Raw genomic sequence first — 14,930 nt, forward strand, 5'->3', positions numbered from 1 at the left:
TTTTACAAATAATTTGGTTTACCACGTTATTGTCAAACATTTGTAAACGAGTTGATTTGACTTTTTACAAAATATGCGTTAATGTTGATGCCTGGAATAGTAGGTGTCCTACCCATTGCCTGATTCAATTCATGAAGCAGAGTTGCTCTAGTAAAAATATTGATGGTCCAAAACGTCAATTATATTTATTGATTCATTTCTAACTTTCTTATTTTGTATAATATTAATTTTAAGTGTTCATATTCTTGACTGGTCAAACGTTTTCGTATAGGCACTCTCTTTGGCCACGAGTAGCGTCCTATCTCTGGGAGCGGATTTGAAATTTAAAACAAACTTGCCTTGTCTGTCAGGTTAGTGAAAAGGGAGCAAATAGCTGTTACATTTCAAAGTACCTCAATGAAAACCTAACTAGTTTAATTGCATGCACGATTGTATTTTAATTAAACTCAGGATGTGTGTCCCCTGAGAAGGTAAAGTTAGCTGTATGACCGATTTGCTCCCAGTTATGGATGCGGGTGAAAAACAGCCCACTTCTTGTGCAGATAGGAAGTTATCCGATATCCTAAGGCCTGCCTCAATCGATGACTTTGTTGTTTTGAAGCCCATCAGCCGTGGTGCCTTTGGAAAAGTTTACCTTGCACGGAAGAAATGTAATCCACGATTATATGCAATCAAGGCAAGTCATCAACGGTTTTACCACTGCTATGAACCTCCTCCGCCGCTGACATTTCAAATTCGTGTGTGTAACAGCTGCTATTGTGAAGGAATTGGAAATAATGTTCAACTTAAAAAAAAAAAAAAAGTTTTATATAATGGAAATGTTTAACTTCACATTTTGAGGATAATGACACTTATTTCGCTGTAAACTTTTCTCCAGGTGGTGAAGAAATCTGACATGCATGACAAAAATTTGTCAGGTCAGATGAAGGCAGAGAGAGACGCATTGGCCCTCAGCAAAAGTCCCTTTGTCGTACACCTCTTCTACTGTCTCCAAACAGCAACAAAAGTGTATTTGGTATGTGTGTGTGTGTGTGTGGTTTCCCCCACACACCCCCCCCAAAAAAGATCAATGACAACAGTGACTATGTCACTTTCCTAACTTTGGTATATTGCCTCTGTACGTGTTTATGCACAGGTGATGGAATACCTAATTGGAGGAGACGTGAAATCCCTTCTTCACACCTACGGGTATTTTGATGAGGACATGTCAGTGAAATACATTTCAGAGGTGGCACGTGCTTTAGACTACCTCCATCGCCATGGAATCATTCACAGGTACTTTTATGATTCTCCTCCTTCAACAAATGTGTTTTTTTTAAATTATTATTATTTTTTTTAAATTTAATTTAATAATTTGTATTCTCTTTTTTTTGTGTTAAGAAATTATTATTTTTTTAAAATCACATTTTAGTATGATTTTGAGTTTTGTATTCTGTTCAATCATTTAGGGACCTGAAGCCGGATAATATGCTTGTGTCTAATGAAGGTCACATCAAGCTTACAGACTTTGGCCTCTCCAAAGTCAAGCTTGACAGAGGTATGTGCATAAACTGTAGCACACATTATTAAACATTTTTAATTATTTAGCACACACTCTTATTCAGAGAGACTTACAGTGGTAATTAGGGTTAAATGCCTTGCTCAAGGGCACATTGACAGATTTTTCACCGAGTCGGCTCAGAATTTTGAACCATCGAAATTTCAGTTACTGGTCCAACACTCTTTAACTGCTAGGCGACCTGCTGCCTAAACCAAAGCATACACCCCCATCCACTTGCAGGCTTTAGTTTTACATTTGAATTCCTTTTCTACCCAGAATTGAGTCTTGCCGATATCTTGACAACGCCATCGTTGGCAAAGCCCAAACAGGATTATTTCCGCACCCCTGGTCAAGTCCTGTCTTTGATCAGCTCTCTTGGACTTGTAAGTAAAGTTCATTGCATTTAAGTATGTAATGTATTCATAGACGATACATCAGTAAGGATAGTAAATGTGATATTTTTTTTTTTTTACCTTTATTTAACTAGTCAGTTAAGAACAAATTCTTATTTTCAATGACGGCCTAGGAACAGTGGGTTAACTGCCTGTTCAGGGGCAGAACGACAGATTTTGTACCTTGTCAGCTTGGGGATTTGAACTTGCAACCTTTCGGTTACTAGTCCAACGCTCTAACCACTAAGCTACCTGCCACCTCTACACTCTAACCACTAGGCTACCCTGCCACCTCCACACTCTAACCACTAGGCTACCCTGCCGCCTCTACACTCTAACCACTAGGCTACCTGCCGCCTCTACACTCTAACCACTAGGCTACCCTGATTGGTTTGTGCAGATACAGTACATTCTTTCCCATTGCCATATTAAATATTTATTCTGTGTTTTCATCCCATCAAACACAGAACACAGCAGCAGTGGAGAGCAAGCGTCGCAGCAGCGCCTCGGCTGTGTTCAGCCCCGTGTCATGTAGGAAAATTGATCAGCGGAAAAACTCGCTCTGTTCACCCTTGAGGAGACAGAAGGAATATCTGCGTTCCCCTGTCTTGCATAGCCAGACTTTGGGTATGTCTCTTCAAATCATACTTTATTAGTCACATCTGCCAAATACAACAGGTGTAGACCTTACAGGGAAATGCTTATGTAAGTGCCCCTAACCAACAATGCAGTTAAAAAAAAAAAATGTGAATAAGAAATAAAAGTAACAAGTAATTAAAGAGCATCAGTAAAATAACAATAGTGAGATTGTATACAGGGGGGTACCGGTACAGAGTCGATGTGTGGGAGCACCGGTTAGTTGGGGGTCAATGTAAATAGTCTGGGTAGCCATTTTGATTAGATGTTCAGGAGTCTTATGGCTTGGGGGGTAGATACTGTTTAGAAGCCTCTTGGACATTGAGCTCCGGCATAGCAAGCAGAGAGAATTCTACCTCTGTAAATGACCATGTGTTTCAGTTAAAACAAATAAATCTTCATCCAGATCTGTAATCAAACCGGTCTAGAGAGGGTGGGTTCCTCAAACTGTTTCCAATCAGTCTTCCTTTTTGTTTTGTCAGGACCCGACAGCTTTGTGTTCAGCCCAAATGCGTTGACCAAGAGCCTGACTCCCAGGCTGCTTAAGTCCAGAAGGAGGTTTGACACAATGAGCGCAGGCAGCAGCCAATCATGCCTCTTCCCCTCCACCACGGACTCCGAGGGAGGTGTCAGCCCACTATGGGAGGTAGAGCAGGTCAGAAGCCAGCAGGAAATACAATTGCGTTCATTTCAATCATATCTACCTCTGTATTTTGTGGGTCAATAGAAGATGTGTTTATTGTTTTCGGGTTGCTTTTCTAGAAGGAGAGGGAGAACTTCCTGCACCTATATGGTAGGAATACCAGTGGACCAACAAAAGGAAAGTCGACCATCGATATGCGAAGGCAGCGTCGGGATTCTGCTCTGGCGTCGTTAGACAACTTAGACCTACGTGGACAGCACCACCGAGAACCCAGACCTGGTGAACTGTCCAGGAAGGCCAAAGAGGAACCTCTTGCTTGGAAGAGGCTTCAGCTTAACGAGGTAGAGCAGTCTACCCCACCCCAGAAGCCTGATCTCTCTCAACCAATCAGAGGCTATGTTTCTGGAGTTGAAGGTCACTGTGCCACCGAAGGTAAACCAAAGGAAGGCCATGTTGTGGAAACCTCAGCAGGAAAGAGAGTGTTTGACGAGGTGGAGAGAAGTTCTGAACAGTTGGAATCCATTTCCAAGAAGAGCGACTCAGCGTACCAGAGGTGTTATGGCGTCCCAGATATTGCTTTGAAGAGTCGCACTGGTCTGACAGGGGTGTTTGCAAATGTTCATTTGGAGGTGTTTGGATCTGAGGGTCAAGAGACTTCTGAAGGCCAGGCCCCTAAACTTTCCAGTCCCATCGCTTTGGCTAAAAAGCTCCTGTGTGAGTTGGACGGACCAGCAGAGGGGGTCTTCATCGAAGGCACGTCATTTGGTGAAGACCACAAGCTGAGCAGGAGCCTGTGCGCAAACTCTAAGGGGTCGGCTCATGAAATGTCCATCGACAACAGCCCAACCCCAAAGAGGTCGGCTCAAAGTGCCAAAGAGGGGCATTGGGCATTGTTCGAGCTAGACGGTAGACCATATGACCCAGCAATATCACCCAGTACCCCACTCCTTCCTCAGCCACCCATCTTCGCTAGTACAGGAACAGCAAAGCCGGGCAACGGGTTCACCCTGAGAGGAGGCGAATCCAAACGCTCCTTCCTCGACCCAGTCCCTGAGCTGGACCCCAGGGTGGCCATGTCACCCTTGTTCCTCAAGCCCAGGAACGCGGTGGCCTTCCGGAGCTACTGCAGCTCCATCAACCGCTCCAACATGTCGGGGAGCTCACGCCTCAGCCTGGATATGGCCACCTCAACCTCCTACCACAGTATGCCCTCTGCTGTCACACCGGTCCAGAACAGACCCAGCTCCAACAACTCCCTCGATCAGGTAGATGCACAGTCAAAATCCAGGGGTGGAGGGTACTGAATCGAGATTCAGGGGTGGAGGTTACTGGGCTAAGTTGAAAATGTTGGACCTAAATATAGCTTCAGAGAACTTACATTACACATAACACTTGTTTTATCAGTTATTTTTTTTCCATTTGTTTCCTAATTTAAGACCCCACAGTCGTCGACCACCTCCCACACTCCGTTCAGGACCCCTAAGAGTGTCCGACGTGGTCCTGTACCCGTGGAGGGAGTACCGATTTTAGGCACCCCAGATTACCTTGCCCCAGAGCTGCTATTGGGGAAACCACATGGTAAGATTTGACACATTTCTTGTTTGGGATGTCAAAACATTTCTGAATGTGTCCCATTCATATTTAAGGTTAGAACTAACTTTCTAAGTGTTCTGATACTTCTAGCTTGGAGTTGTATTTTTATGATAACTTAGCTACAGTATTTCACCTTTTAATGTGTATAGTATTGCTTACTAGGTGTGTCCAATCCATTTTGTAACCACTTCCTCTTCTAATTGGAAAAACTGTTCAATAGAGGACATTGTATTATTTCTTTGAACTCCCTGACGAAGGCCACGCAGTGAAAAACTCGTCGGGTTTTTAAAACTTTGTTTCTATTGAACATGCCATACAAATAAAGGCATTTTTACTGAATTATATGACGAGCGCCTTGGTCCTCCTTTCTTTCTGATGACCAATTCACCCCTTTTAACCAAAGAGCCACTTCTGTCTACTAAAAGGTGTACCTTAGAAGTGCTTCCCTTCCTCCTCTTTTCTGAATGTGTGTTGGTATAACTGCTGTCATCCTCTTCACAACTTTACATGAAGGTATAAATATCTGTTGGAAAAATCAACAGTTCAGCCATTTTTGTTTTTAACAGGATTTTTTTGTTTTTTTAATGTTTCAGGATATTGTAAATGTGGTAAGTTTGTTCATAACCTTGCAAAGGGGGAATGCATGTGTTCTCAGCTTCGCTGTGTTGCATTCACGGTGTGCTACCAGAGGAAATGGCTGCTTGATTCAAAATGCCATGGATGGGTTTCAAAATGCCACTAATTGGTTCCCAATTGTACTTCCTGTTTCCGAAAATGATGTAATTGCGGACCTCAATTCGGGCCGTTCCTGCATGTGGGCATTCCTGCATTTACAGGAACTCCTCTTTATACTGCTATTGGTCCACAATCAAGGCTGTATCACAACCGGTGTTGATTGGGAGTCCCATAGGGCGGCACACAATTGGCCCAGCGTCGTCCGGGTTTGGCCGGTGTAGGCCGACATTGTAAATAATAACTGACTTGCCAAGTTAAATGAAGGTTTAATGATGGCCTTGGACTCCGGTACACAGGCGATAGCGCTCCAGTACAGTAGGTGGCGGTAATGTACCATAACGTTGGATGCCAACCACCAATAAACCTCGCAGAAGAAGCGGGGGAAACGACGCTAGCTAGGATACGGGTAGACAGCGTCTTTCTCCCCCCTTTTTAAAAACTCTTAATACTTTTTATTTCTCGTTTGATCCACACATGAATTGCATAGACGATCAGGGAAAATCCAAAATATCATTAGTGTCACACGAGCACGAAGATGATGTGCTTGAGGTGTTTGGAGGGGGGGGGGGGTTCCTGCTTATTCAGGAATCTCCAAATGCAGGAACACCCTGAATTGCGTGTCGCAATCACACACTATTGTCTGTTTCTGGGCCTCTGTATTGGGTTTGGAGCCGTGTTGGGATTAAATGGAGGGAGATTGTAACAGGGAAGCCATTTTCAGTGCATGGTGTTGAGGATTCTAAATGGGGTCTTTTAATGTTTTAAGGTGGAGGATGAACATTGATTGGTGACCACTCGATGGGCCTAATTTTTTTTTAAAGGTGTATTTTCAAGCTGATGAAATTTGTTCATACATTGATATGGGATTTTGTCCAGGAATATTTTTGGTGCTAACCGGGTTGGGTAGATTACTTTCTAAATGTAATCCGTTACAGTTAGTAGTTACCCGTCCCAAATTGTAATCACTAATGTAACTTTGGTATCACTCAAACTCAGTAATGTAATCTGATTACTGTTAGATTACTTTCCCCCTTCAGAGGTATTAGAAGAAGATAAAAGTGAATGTTACCAATTGAATGACATCTATTGCAGGATAAATCAATGTTAAAGTTCACATAGCTGGTCATTATATGGATGTTAAATTTTTACTTTATGGGTTGGTTATGTAGGCTTCTTCTAACCCATCGTTTTCTACTACATCATTTAATCTTATTATCGTGTATATTTACATTAAAAACCAAAGTCTTATCAGAATTCCAGTCATTACTATAAATGTTATACCCCTTGATCTTCAAGAACAGGACTTGGAAATATGGAAGTATAGTTTGGCCAAATTGTTTTACCTGAGCATGACCCCCAAAACTAAGGACTTATTAGCCAGTCCTACTCTGTTGTTTTAATGATTTTGTTGTCAATAGTGAAGATATCAAAACTATGAAATCACACATAGTAAATAATGTAGTAACCAACAGTGTTCAACCAACAAATTAAAACCAATACAATTTCAACACCCGCCTCACATTGTATTTGAAGGTGTGTGTGTGTGGATCTTACAATTATCCCAAATTGTACATCAAATCAAATTTTATTTATATAGCCCTTCTTACATCAGCTGATATCTCAAAGTGTTGTACAGAAACCCAGCCTAAAACCCCAAACAGCAAGCAATGCAGGTGTAGAAGCACGGTGGCTCGGGAAAAACTCCCTGCATTGAAACACTAAGCGTAATATTGTCCAATTGTTTCAGTTCCTGCTTCCACTGCTGTAGAATAGAGGCACAGCCAAACAGGACAATAACACAGTGACACTGCCGTGATGGTATCACAAGTGTGTGACTAATCTCCGTTAAACCCCGAACCCCAAAAATAGTGGGTATTTTGGTAAAATATGTTAATGTACGGATTAATATGTGACCTACTGTCTCTATTGCCCCCTCCCCCCCCCCCCCAAGACTGCATGGTGGACTGGTGGGCGCTGGGTGTGTGTCTGTTTGAGTTCCTTACTGGCGTGCCACCCTTCAACGATGAAACCCCTCAGCTTGTCTTCCAGAATATTCTCAACAGAGGTACTTTCTTGCAGTGCCTTTTCTTACGATCACTGGCTTGTCTTATCGCTGCTTTATTGAGAAAAGATTTGACTTTACTGTGATTATGTGGTTGTCTAACCTAGCTAGTTTATCTTAATGCACTAACTGTAAATCATTCTGGATAGTCAATCAATGACTAAAATGTAAATTATTATCTTTTTTATGTTTTCAGTGTAACGTGTCTTTTACAGCTAAATAAAATCATTGTGCGTTTAAAAATGGACAATTTATTTTATCAGCCAATATTTATTTTTATGTTTAATCTCAGATATTCCATGGCCCGATGGTGAGGAGGAGCTATCCCACAATTCCCGTAATGCCATAGAGATTTTACTCACCGTGGACATGAACAAACGGGCTGGTTTCAAAGGTAAGGGTTTGGTTTGACCAGTTTAAACAGTGATGATACCATTCCATTTGAAGTGGACCGTTTGGGTGTATTAATGGTTCCATTTGCGAATGGACCGTTTGGGTGTTAATAACCTCTTGAAACTCTGGGGGCAGTATTTCATTTTTGGATGAAAAATGTTCCCGTTTTAAACAAGATATTTAGTCACAAAAAGATGCTCGACTATGCATATAATTGATAGCTTTGGAAAGAAAACACTCTGAAGTTTCCAGAACTGCAAAGATATTGTCTGTGAGTGCCCCAGAACGTGAGCTTCAGGCAAAACCAAGATGAGACGGCAACCAGGAAATGAGCAGGATTTTTGAGGCTCTGTTTTCCATTGTCTCCTTATATGGCTGTGAATGCGAGAGGAATGAGCCTGCCCTTTCTGTCGTTTCCCCAAGGTGTCTGCAGCATTGTGACGTATTTGTAGGCATATCATTGGAAGATTGACCATAAGAGACTACATTTGCCAGGTGTCCGCCCGGTGTCCTCCGTCGAAATTGGTGCGTCATTTTCAGCTGCTGGTATTTTTCCATGGGCTTCTGAGACGAAAGCAGGCTTCCACGAAATGCATATCAATGAAGAGATATGTGAAAAAACAGCTTGAGGATTGATTCTAAACAACGTTTGCCATGTTTCGGTCGATATTATGGAGTTAATTTGGAAAAAGTTTGACGTTTTGGTGACTGAATTTTCGGTTCGTTTCGGTAGCCAAATGTGATTTTCTCCTACACAAAGATTCTTTCAGGAAAAACTGAACATTTGCTATGTAACTGAGAGTCTCCTCATTGAAAACATCCGAAGTTATTCAAAGGTAAATTATTTTATTTATTTGGTTATCTGGTTTTTGTGAAAATGTTGTGTGCTAAATGCTACGCAAAATGCTAAGCTAGCTTGCAATACTCTTACACAAATGCTTGATTTGCTATGGTTCAAAAGCATATTTTGAAAATCTGAGATGACAGTGTTGTTAAGAAAAGGCTAAGCTTGAGAGCAGGCATATTAGTTTCATTTCATTTGCGATTTTCAGAAATCGTTAACGTTGCGTTATGGTAATGAGGCTGTATTCACGATCCCGGATACGGGATGGGTAGTATCAAGAAGTTTGGTTCCATTTCTTTTCCTGCTACAACCATATTTGTTTTTTTTTGTTTCTGCATCAGAACTTCGAAGCCACACTCTGTTTGCGGGTTTGGACTGGGATAACCTTCAGAACCAGACCATGCCCTTCATCCCTCAGCCAGAGGACGAAACTGACACATCCTACTTTGATGCAAGAAACACTGTGCAGCACCTCTTGATGTCTGGCTTCAGTCTGTAGGTTTGTTCTCCGGGGTTGGGGTCCATTTAGGAAGTACACTGAAATTCCAATTCTCTTCAAATGAATATTATATATATATATAAAGTTTATTTTATTTTTTTAATATTTGTACTTTCTGTCTTTTCATCCAAGTAGCACCATGTTTCACTGCTCTTCCATGCTCTACTATGATGGACTTCTTTTTAAAATTTTATTTTACTTTTATTCAACTCTGGCAAGTCAGTTAAGAACAAATTCTAATTTTTTAATGACAGCCTACCGGGGAACAGTGGGTTAAACTGCCTTGTTCAGGGGCAGAATGACAGATTTTTACCTTGTTGTGGATTTGATCTGGCAACCTTTCGGTTACTAGTCCAATGCTCTAACCACTAGGCTACCTGCCACCTCTACACTCTAACCACTAGGCTACCTGCCACCTCTACACTCTAACCACTAGGCTACCTGCCACCTCTACACTCTAACCACTAGGCTACCTGCCGGCCCCTTCTTCATGCAGCAGGTTATATACACTACATCTGTATGCGTACAAAATGTGTAGATTTCTTCTTTATCACTTTTTTAAAATTGTATTTATTTTACATGTTATAAATACAAATAAAACAGTTGTGTGATGAAGTGTTTTTTTTTCTTCTGTGATATACAAAATATAAAATGAAGGAAGAAGAACACAAACATTCTGAAGGAGGAAGGTCTTGAAAAGATGGTTTAAATGTTTTGTATTTTGGCTAGTAGTTTTAAAAGTAGCATTAGAACCAAACTGGGTCCCTGAAAATTGTGCACAATTCTGTACAACTTCATACATTTCGTATGTTATTTTATGTCTTGCAATTCGTATGAAACGTGTGTGTGGACGTGTACGTGGACACCCCTTCAAATTAGTGGATTTGGTTTTTCAGCCACACCTGTTGCTGACAGGTGTATAAAATCGAGCACACTGCCATGCAATCTCCATAGACAAACATTGGCAGTAGAATGGCCTTCCTGAAGAGCTCAGTGACTTTCAACATGACACCGTCATAAGATGCCACCTTTGCAACAAGTCAGTTAGCCAAATTTCTGCTCTGCTCGAGCTGCCCCCCGATCAACTGTAAGTGCTGTTATTGTGAAGTGGAAACGTCTTGGAGCAACAATGGCTCAGCTGCAAAGTGGTAGGCCACACAAGCTCACAGAACAGGACTGCTGAAGCGTGTAGTGTGTAAATATTGTCTGTCCTTATTTGCAACACTCACTACCGTGTTCCAAACTGCCTCTGGAAGCAACGTCAGCCCAAGAACTTTGTCGGGAGCTTCATGAAATAGGTTCCCATGGCCGAGCAGCCGCACACAAGACTAAGATCACCATGCACAATGCCAAGCGTTAGCTGGAGAAGTGGAAACGCGTTCTCTGGAGTGATGAATCACGCTTCACCATCTGGTAGTCCAACGGACAAATCTGGGTTTGGCGGATACCAGGAAAAAGCTACCTGCCCCAAAGCATAGTGCCTACTGTAATGTTTGGTGGAGGAGGAATAATGGTCTGGGATCTTTTTCATGGTTCAGGCTAGGTCCCTTAGTTTCAGTGAAGGGAAATCTTAACGCTACAGCATACAATGACATTCTAGGTGATTCTGTGCTTCCAACTTTGTGGCAACAGTTTGGGGAAGGCCCTTTATTCTTTCAGCATGACAATGCCCACGTGCACAAATTGAGGTCCATACAGAAATGGTTTGTCGAGCTCGGTGTAGAAGAACTTGACTGGCCTGCACAGAGTCCTGACCTCAACCCCACTTAACACCTTTGGGATGAATTGGAACGCCAACCGCGAACCAGGCCTAATCGCCCATCATCAGTGTCCGACCTCACTATTGGCCTTTTTAATCAAGGAGTCACATTGAGATTAAAAATCTTTTTTTTTTTTTTACAAGAACCGTGTATACTTTATAATAAAACTTACGTGTGTATAAAACAATAATTCAATACACAATAAATAAACATAATAAAAGCATGTGACTGAATGGAAGCAAGTCTCCGCAGCAATGTTCCAACATCTAGTGGAAAGCCTTCCCAGAAGAGTGGAGGCTGTTATAGCAGCAATGTTCCAACATCTAGTGGAAAGCCTTCCCAGAAGAGTGGAGGCTGTTATAGCAGCAATGTTCCAACATCTAGTGGAAAGCCTTCCCAGAAGAGTGGAGGCTGTTATAGCAGCAATGTTCCAACATCTAGTGGAAAGCCTTCCCAGAAGAGTGGAGGCTGTTATAGCAGCAAAGGGGGGACCAACTCCTTATGAATGCCCATAATTCTGGAATGAGAAGGTCAATGAGCAGGTGTCCACATACACTAAGTTACTAAAAGTATGTTATAAATTCCAATTTGTAAAATATGTTACGAATTTGTAGGTTCACATCCCATTCTATCTCTAAGTGATTGTGGTCAGATCTGTTTGTGTTGTGAATCCCCATAAGAGGAATTTGTTTTAAGTTAAAAAAAAAATGAAAAATCTTTATTAAAACTTGATTCAATTTATACTAAACAAGAATATAAAACACAACGTGACAATTTCAAAATGTTTACTGCATTACAGTTCATAAGGAAATTGGTCAATTGAAATAAAGAAATTAGGCCCTAATCTATGGATTTCACATGCAGTGGCAGGGGACCAGCCATGGGAGGGCATAGGCCCACCCACTGGGTTGCCAGGCCCAGCCAATCAGAATGAGTTTTTCCCCACAAAAGGGCTTTATTACAGACAGAAATACTCAGTTTCATCAGCTGTCAGGGTGGCTGGTGCATGATGATCCCGTAGGTGAAGATGCCTGATGTGGAGGTCCTGGGCTGGCATGGTTACACCTGGTCTGCGGTTGTGAGGCCGGTTGAACGTACTGCCAAATTCTCTAAAACAATGGAGGCGGCTTATGGTAGAAAAATGAACATGCAAATCTCTGGTGGACAGTGCTGCTGTCAGCATGCCAATCGCACGTTCCCTCAAAACTTGAACTTGACGAGGCAAGTCAGTTAAGAACAAATTCTTATTTTCAATGACGGCCTAGGAACAGTGGGTTAACTGCCTGTTCAGGGGCAGAACAACAGATTTGTACCTTGTCAGCTCGGACTCGAACTTGCTTTTTGGTTACTAGTCCAACGCTCTAACCACTAGGCTACCCTGCCACCCCACACATCTATGGCATTGTGTTGTGTGACAAACCTACACATTTTAGAGTGGCCTTTTATTGACCCCCTCAGCACAAGGTGCACCTGTGTAATGATCATGCTGTTTAATCATATTCTTGATATGCCAGACCTGTCAGGTGGATGGATTATCTTGGCAAAGGAGAAATGCTCACTTAACAGGGATGTCAACACATTTGTGCACAACATTTGAGATAAGCTTTCTGTGCATATGGAACATTTCTGGGATCTTTAATTTCAGCTCATGAAAAATGTGACCAACACTTTTTACACCTTGCATTTATATTTTTGTTTAGAATATTCTCAATCACATGCAAACAACAATCTAAGGCAGAAAAGGAGAGAAATATGCATATTTAGTAGAAAGTTTAACAAATCAATGGCTGTGAAAATATCAACTCTATTGCAAATGTACATTGTATGATTACCTACATTATTTTGATATTTAATCATATACTACATCAATACATTAGAATGCAATTAAAATATTGCACTTTTGTCAATATAATGTTCTTATCTGGTGCATACAACTATTATTGTATACAATTTACACTAAATTAACCAAACTCCATTCCATAGAAAGTATTAAAAACACACATTTGAAGCCAAACATAACCATTGTCAGTCAGACCTCCATGGACAATGTTCCTTTACAAACAAAAAAAACCCCACATTGCTACAATAAAACACACACTACCGTTCAAAAGTTTGTGGTCACTTAGAAATGTCCTTGTTTTTGAAAGAACCCCCCCCCCCCCCCCAAAAAAAAGTCCATTAAAATAACATCAAATTGATCGGAAATACAGTGTAGACATTGTTAATGTTGTACATGACTATTGTTGCTGGAAACGGTTGATTTTTAATGGAATATCTACATAGGCGTATAGAGGCCCATTATCAGCAACCATCACTCCTGTGTTCCAATGGCACGTTGTGTTAGCTAATCCAAGTTTATCATTTTAAATGGCTAATTGATCATTAGAAAACCCTTTTGCAATTATGTTAGCACAGCTGAAAACTGTTGTCCTGATTAAAGAAGCAATAAAACTGTCCTTCTTTAGACTAGTTGAGTATCTGGAGCATCAGCAATTGTGGGTTCGATTACAGGCTCAAAATGGCCTGAGAAATGTTCTGAGAAATAAAGGCTATTCCATGCTACTGCTCCCTCCACAGAAAAGCACAAACTGGCTCTAACTAGAATAGAAAGAGGAGTGGGAGGCTCCGGTGCACAACTGAGCAGTAGTTTAAGAAACAGACGCCTCAAAAGTCCTCAACTGGCAGCTTCATTAAATGGTACCCTGCAAAACACCAGTCTCAACGTCTACAGTGAAGAGGCGACTCCGGGATGCCGGCCTTCTGGCAGAGTTGCAAAGAAAAAGCCATATCTCAAACTGGCCAAAAACAAAGAAAATATTAAGATGGGCAAAATGGCACAGACACTGGACAGAGGAAGATTGGAAAAAGGTGTTATGGACAGACTAATCTAAGTTTGAGTAGTTCGGATCACAAAGAAGAGCATTTGTGAGAAGCAGAAAAAAATATATATATGCTAGAGGAGTGCTTGATGCCATCTGCGAAGCCTGGTGGAGGCAATGTGATGGTCTGGGGATGCTTTGGTGGTGGTAAAGTGGGAGATTTGTACAGGGTAAAGGGGATCTTGAAATAGGAAGGCTATCACTCCATTTTGCAATGCCATTCCATACCCTGTGGACGGCGCTTATTTGGAGCCAATTTCCTCTTACAACAGGACAATGACCCAAAGCACAGCTCCAAACTATGCAATAACTATTTAGGGAAGAAGCAGTCAGCTGGTATTCTGTCTATAATGGAGTGGCCAACACAGTCACCGGATCTCAATCCTATGGAGCTGTTGTGGGAGCAGCTTGACCGTATGGTATGTAAGAAGGGGCCCATCAAGCCAATCCAACTGGTGGGAGGGCTTCAGGAAGCATGGGGTGAAATCTCTTCAGATTACCTCAACAAATTGACAACTAGAATTACAAAGGTCTGCAAGGCTGTAATTGCTGCAAATGGAGGATTCTTTGACAAAAGCAAAGTTTGAAGGACACAATTATTATTTCAATTAAAAATCATTATTTATAACCTTATCAATGTCTTGACTATATTTCCTATTCATTTTGCAACTCATTTCATGTATGTTTTCATGGAAAACAAGGACATTTCTAAGTGACCCCCAAACTTTTGAACATAAGAAAAATGAACAGTCATCATCAAAAAAAAGTACAATATATTTATTTGAAAGACGTATCTATCTACTACTATTAAACTTTCTTTCTTTTGAGGTGGTAACATTTGAGTGTTCAATTAGCATTTCACATCTTTATTTTTCTCAGAATTTGGACCAACACTACAATTTTACGTTTGAGATGTTTTACTCAAATAAACAGTACATTTTAGCAGACGCTCGT

General features: G+C 41.3%; 1 protein-coding gene across 2 annotated transcripts; it reads left to right on the forward strand.

Moving 5' to 3' along the window:
• Positions 1–317: 317 nt before the first annotated feature.
• On the forward strand, positions 318–9,952 carry LOC135522941 (serine/threonine-protein kinase greatwall-like). 2 transcript variants are annotated; one of them, XM_064949662.1, is made up of 12 exons: positions 318–676; positions 878–1,015; positions 1,136–1,275; positions 1,449–1,537; positions 1,817–1,923; positions 2,400–2,559; positions 3,051–3,223; positions 3,331–4,476; positions 4,648–4,789; positions 7,491–7,604; positions 7,894–7,995; positions 9,180–9,952. In XM_064949662.1, exons 1-12 carry the CDS (start codon positions 485–487, stop codon positions 9,335–9,337), a joined length of 2,661 nt encoding a protein of 886 aa, XP_064805734.1. In that variant the 5' UTR covers positions 318–484; the 3' UTR covers positions 9,338–9,952. The 2 variants fall into 2 exon arrangements, with proteins under 2 accessions (XP_064805734.1, XP_064805735.1); XM_064949663.1 differs by having other exon boundaries at positions 3,334–4,476.
• Positions 9,953–14,930: the final 4,978 nt, after the last annotated feature.

This window comes from Oncorhynchus masou, chromosome 30 (genome assembly GCF_036934945.1).
Source record: "Oncorhynchus masou masou isolate Uvic2021 chromosome 30, UVic_Omas_1.1, whole genome shotgun sequence".
Taxonomy (NCBI): Eukaryota; Metazoa; Chordata; class Actinopteri; order Salmoniformes; family Salmonidae; genus Oncorhynchus; species Oncorhynchus masou.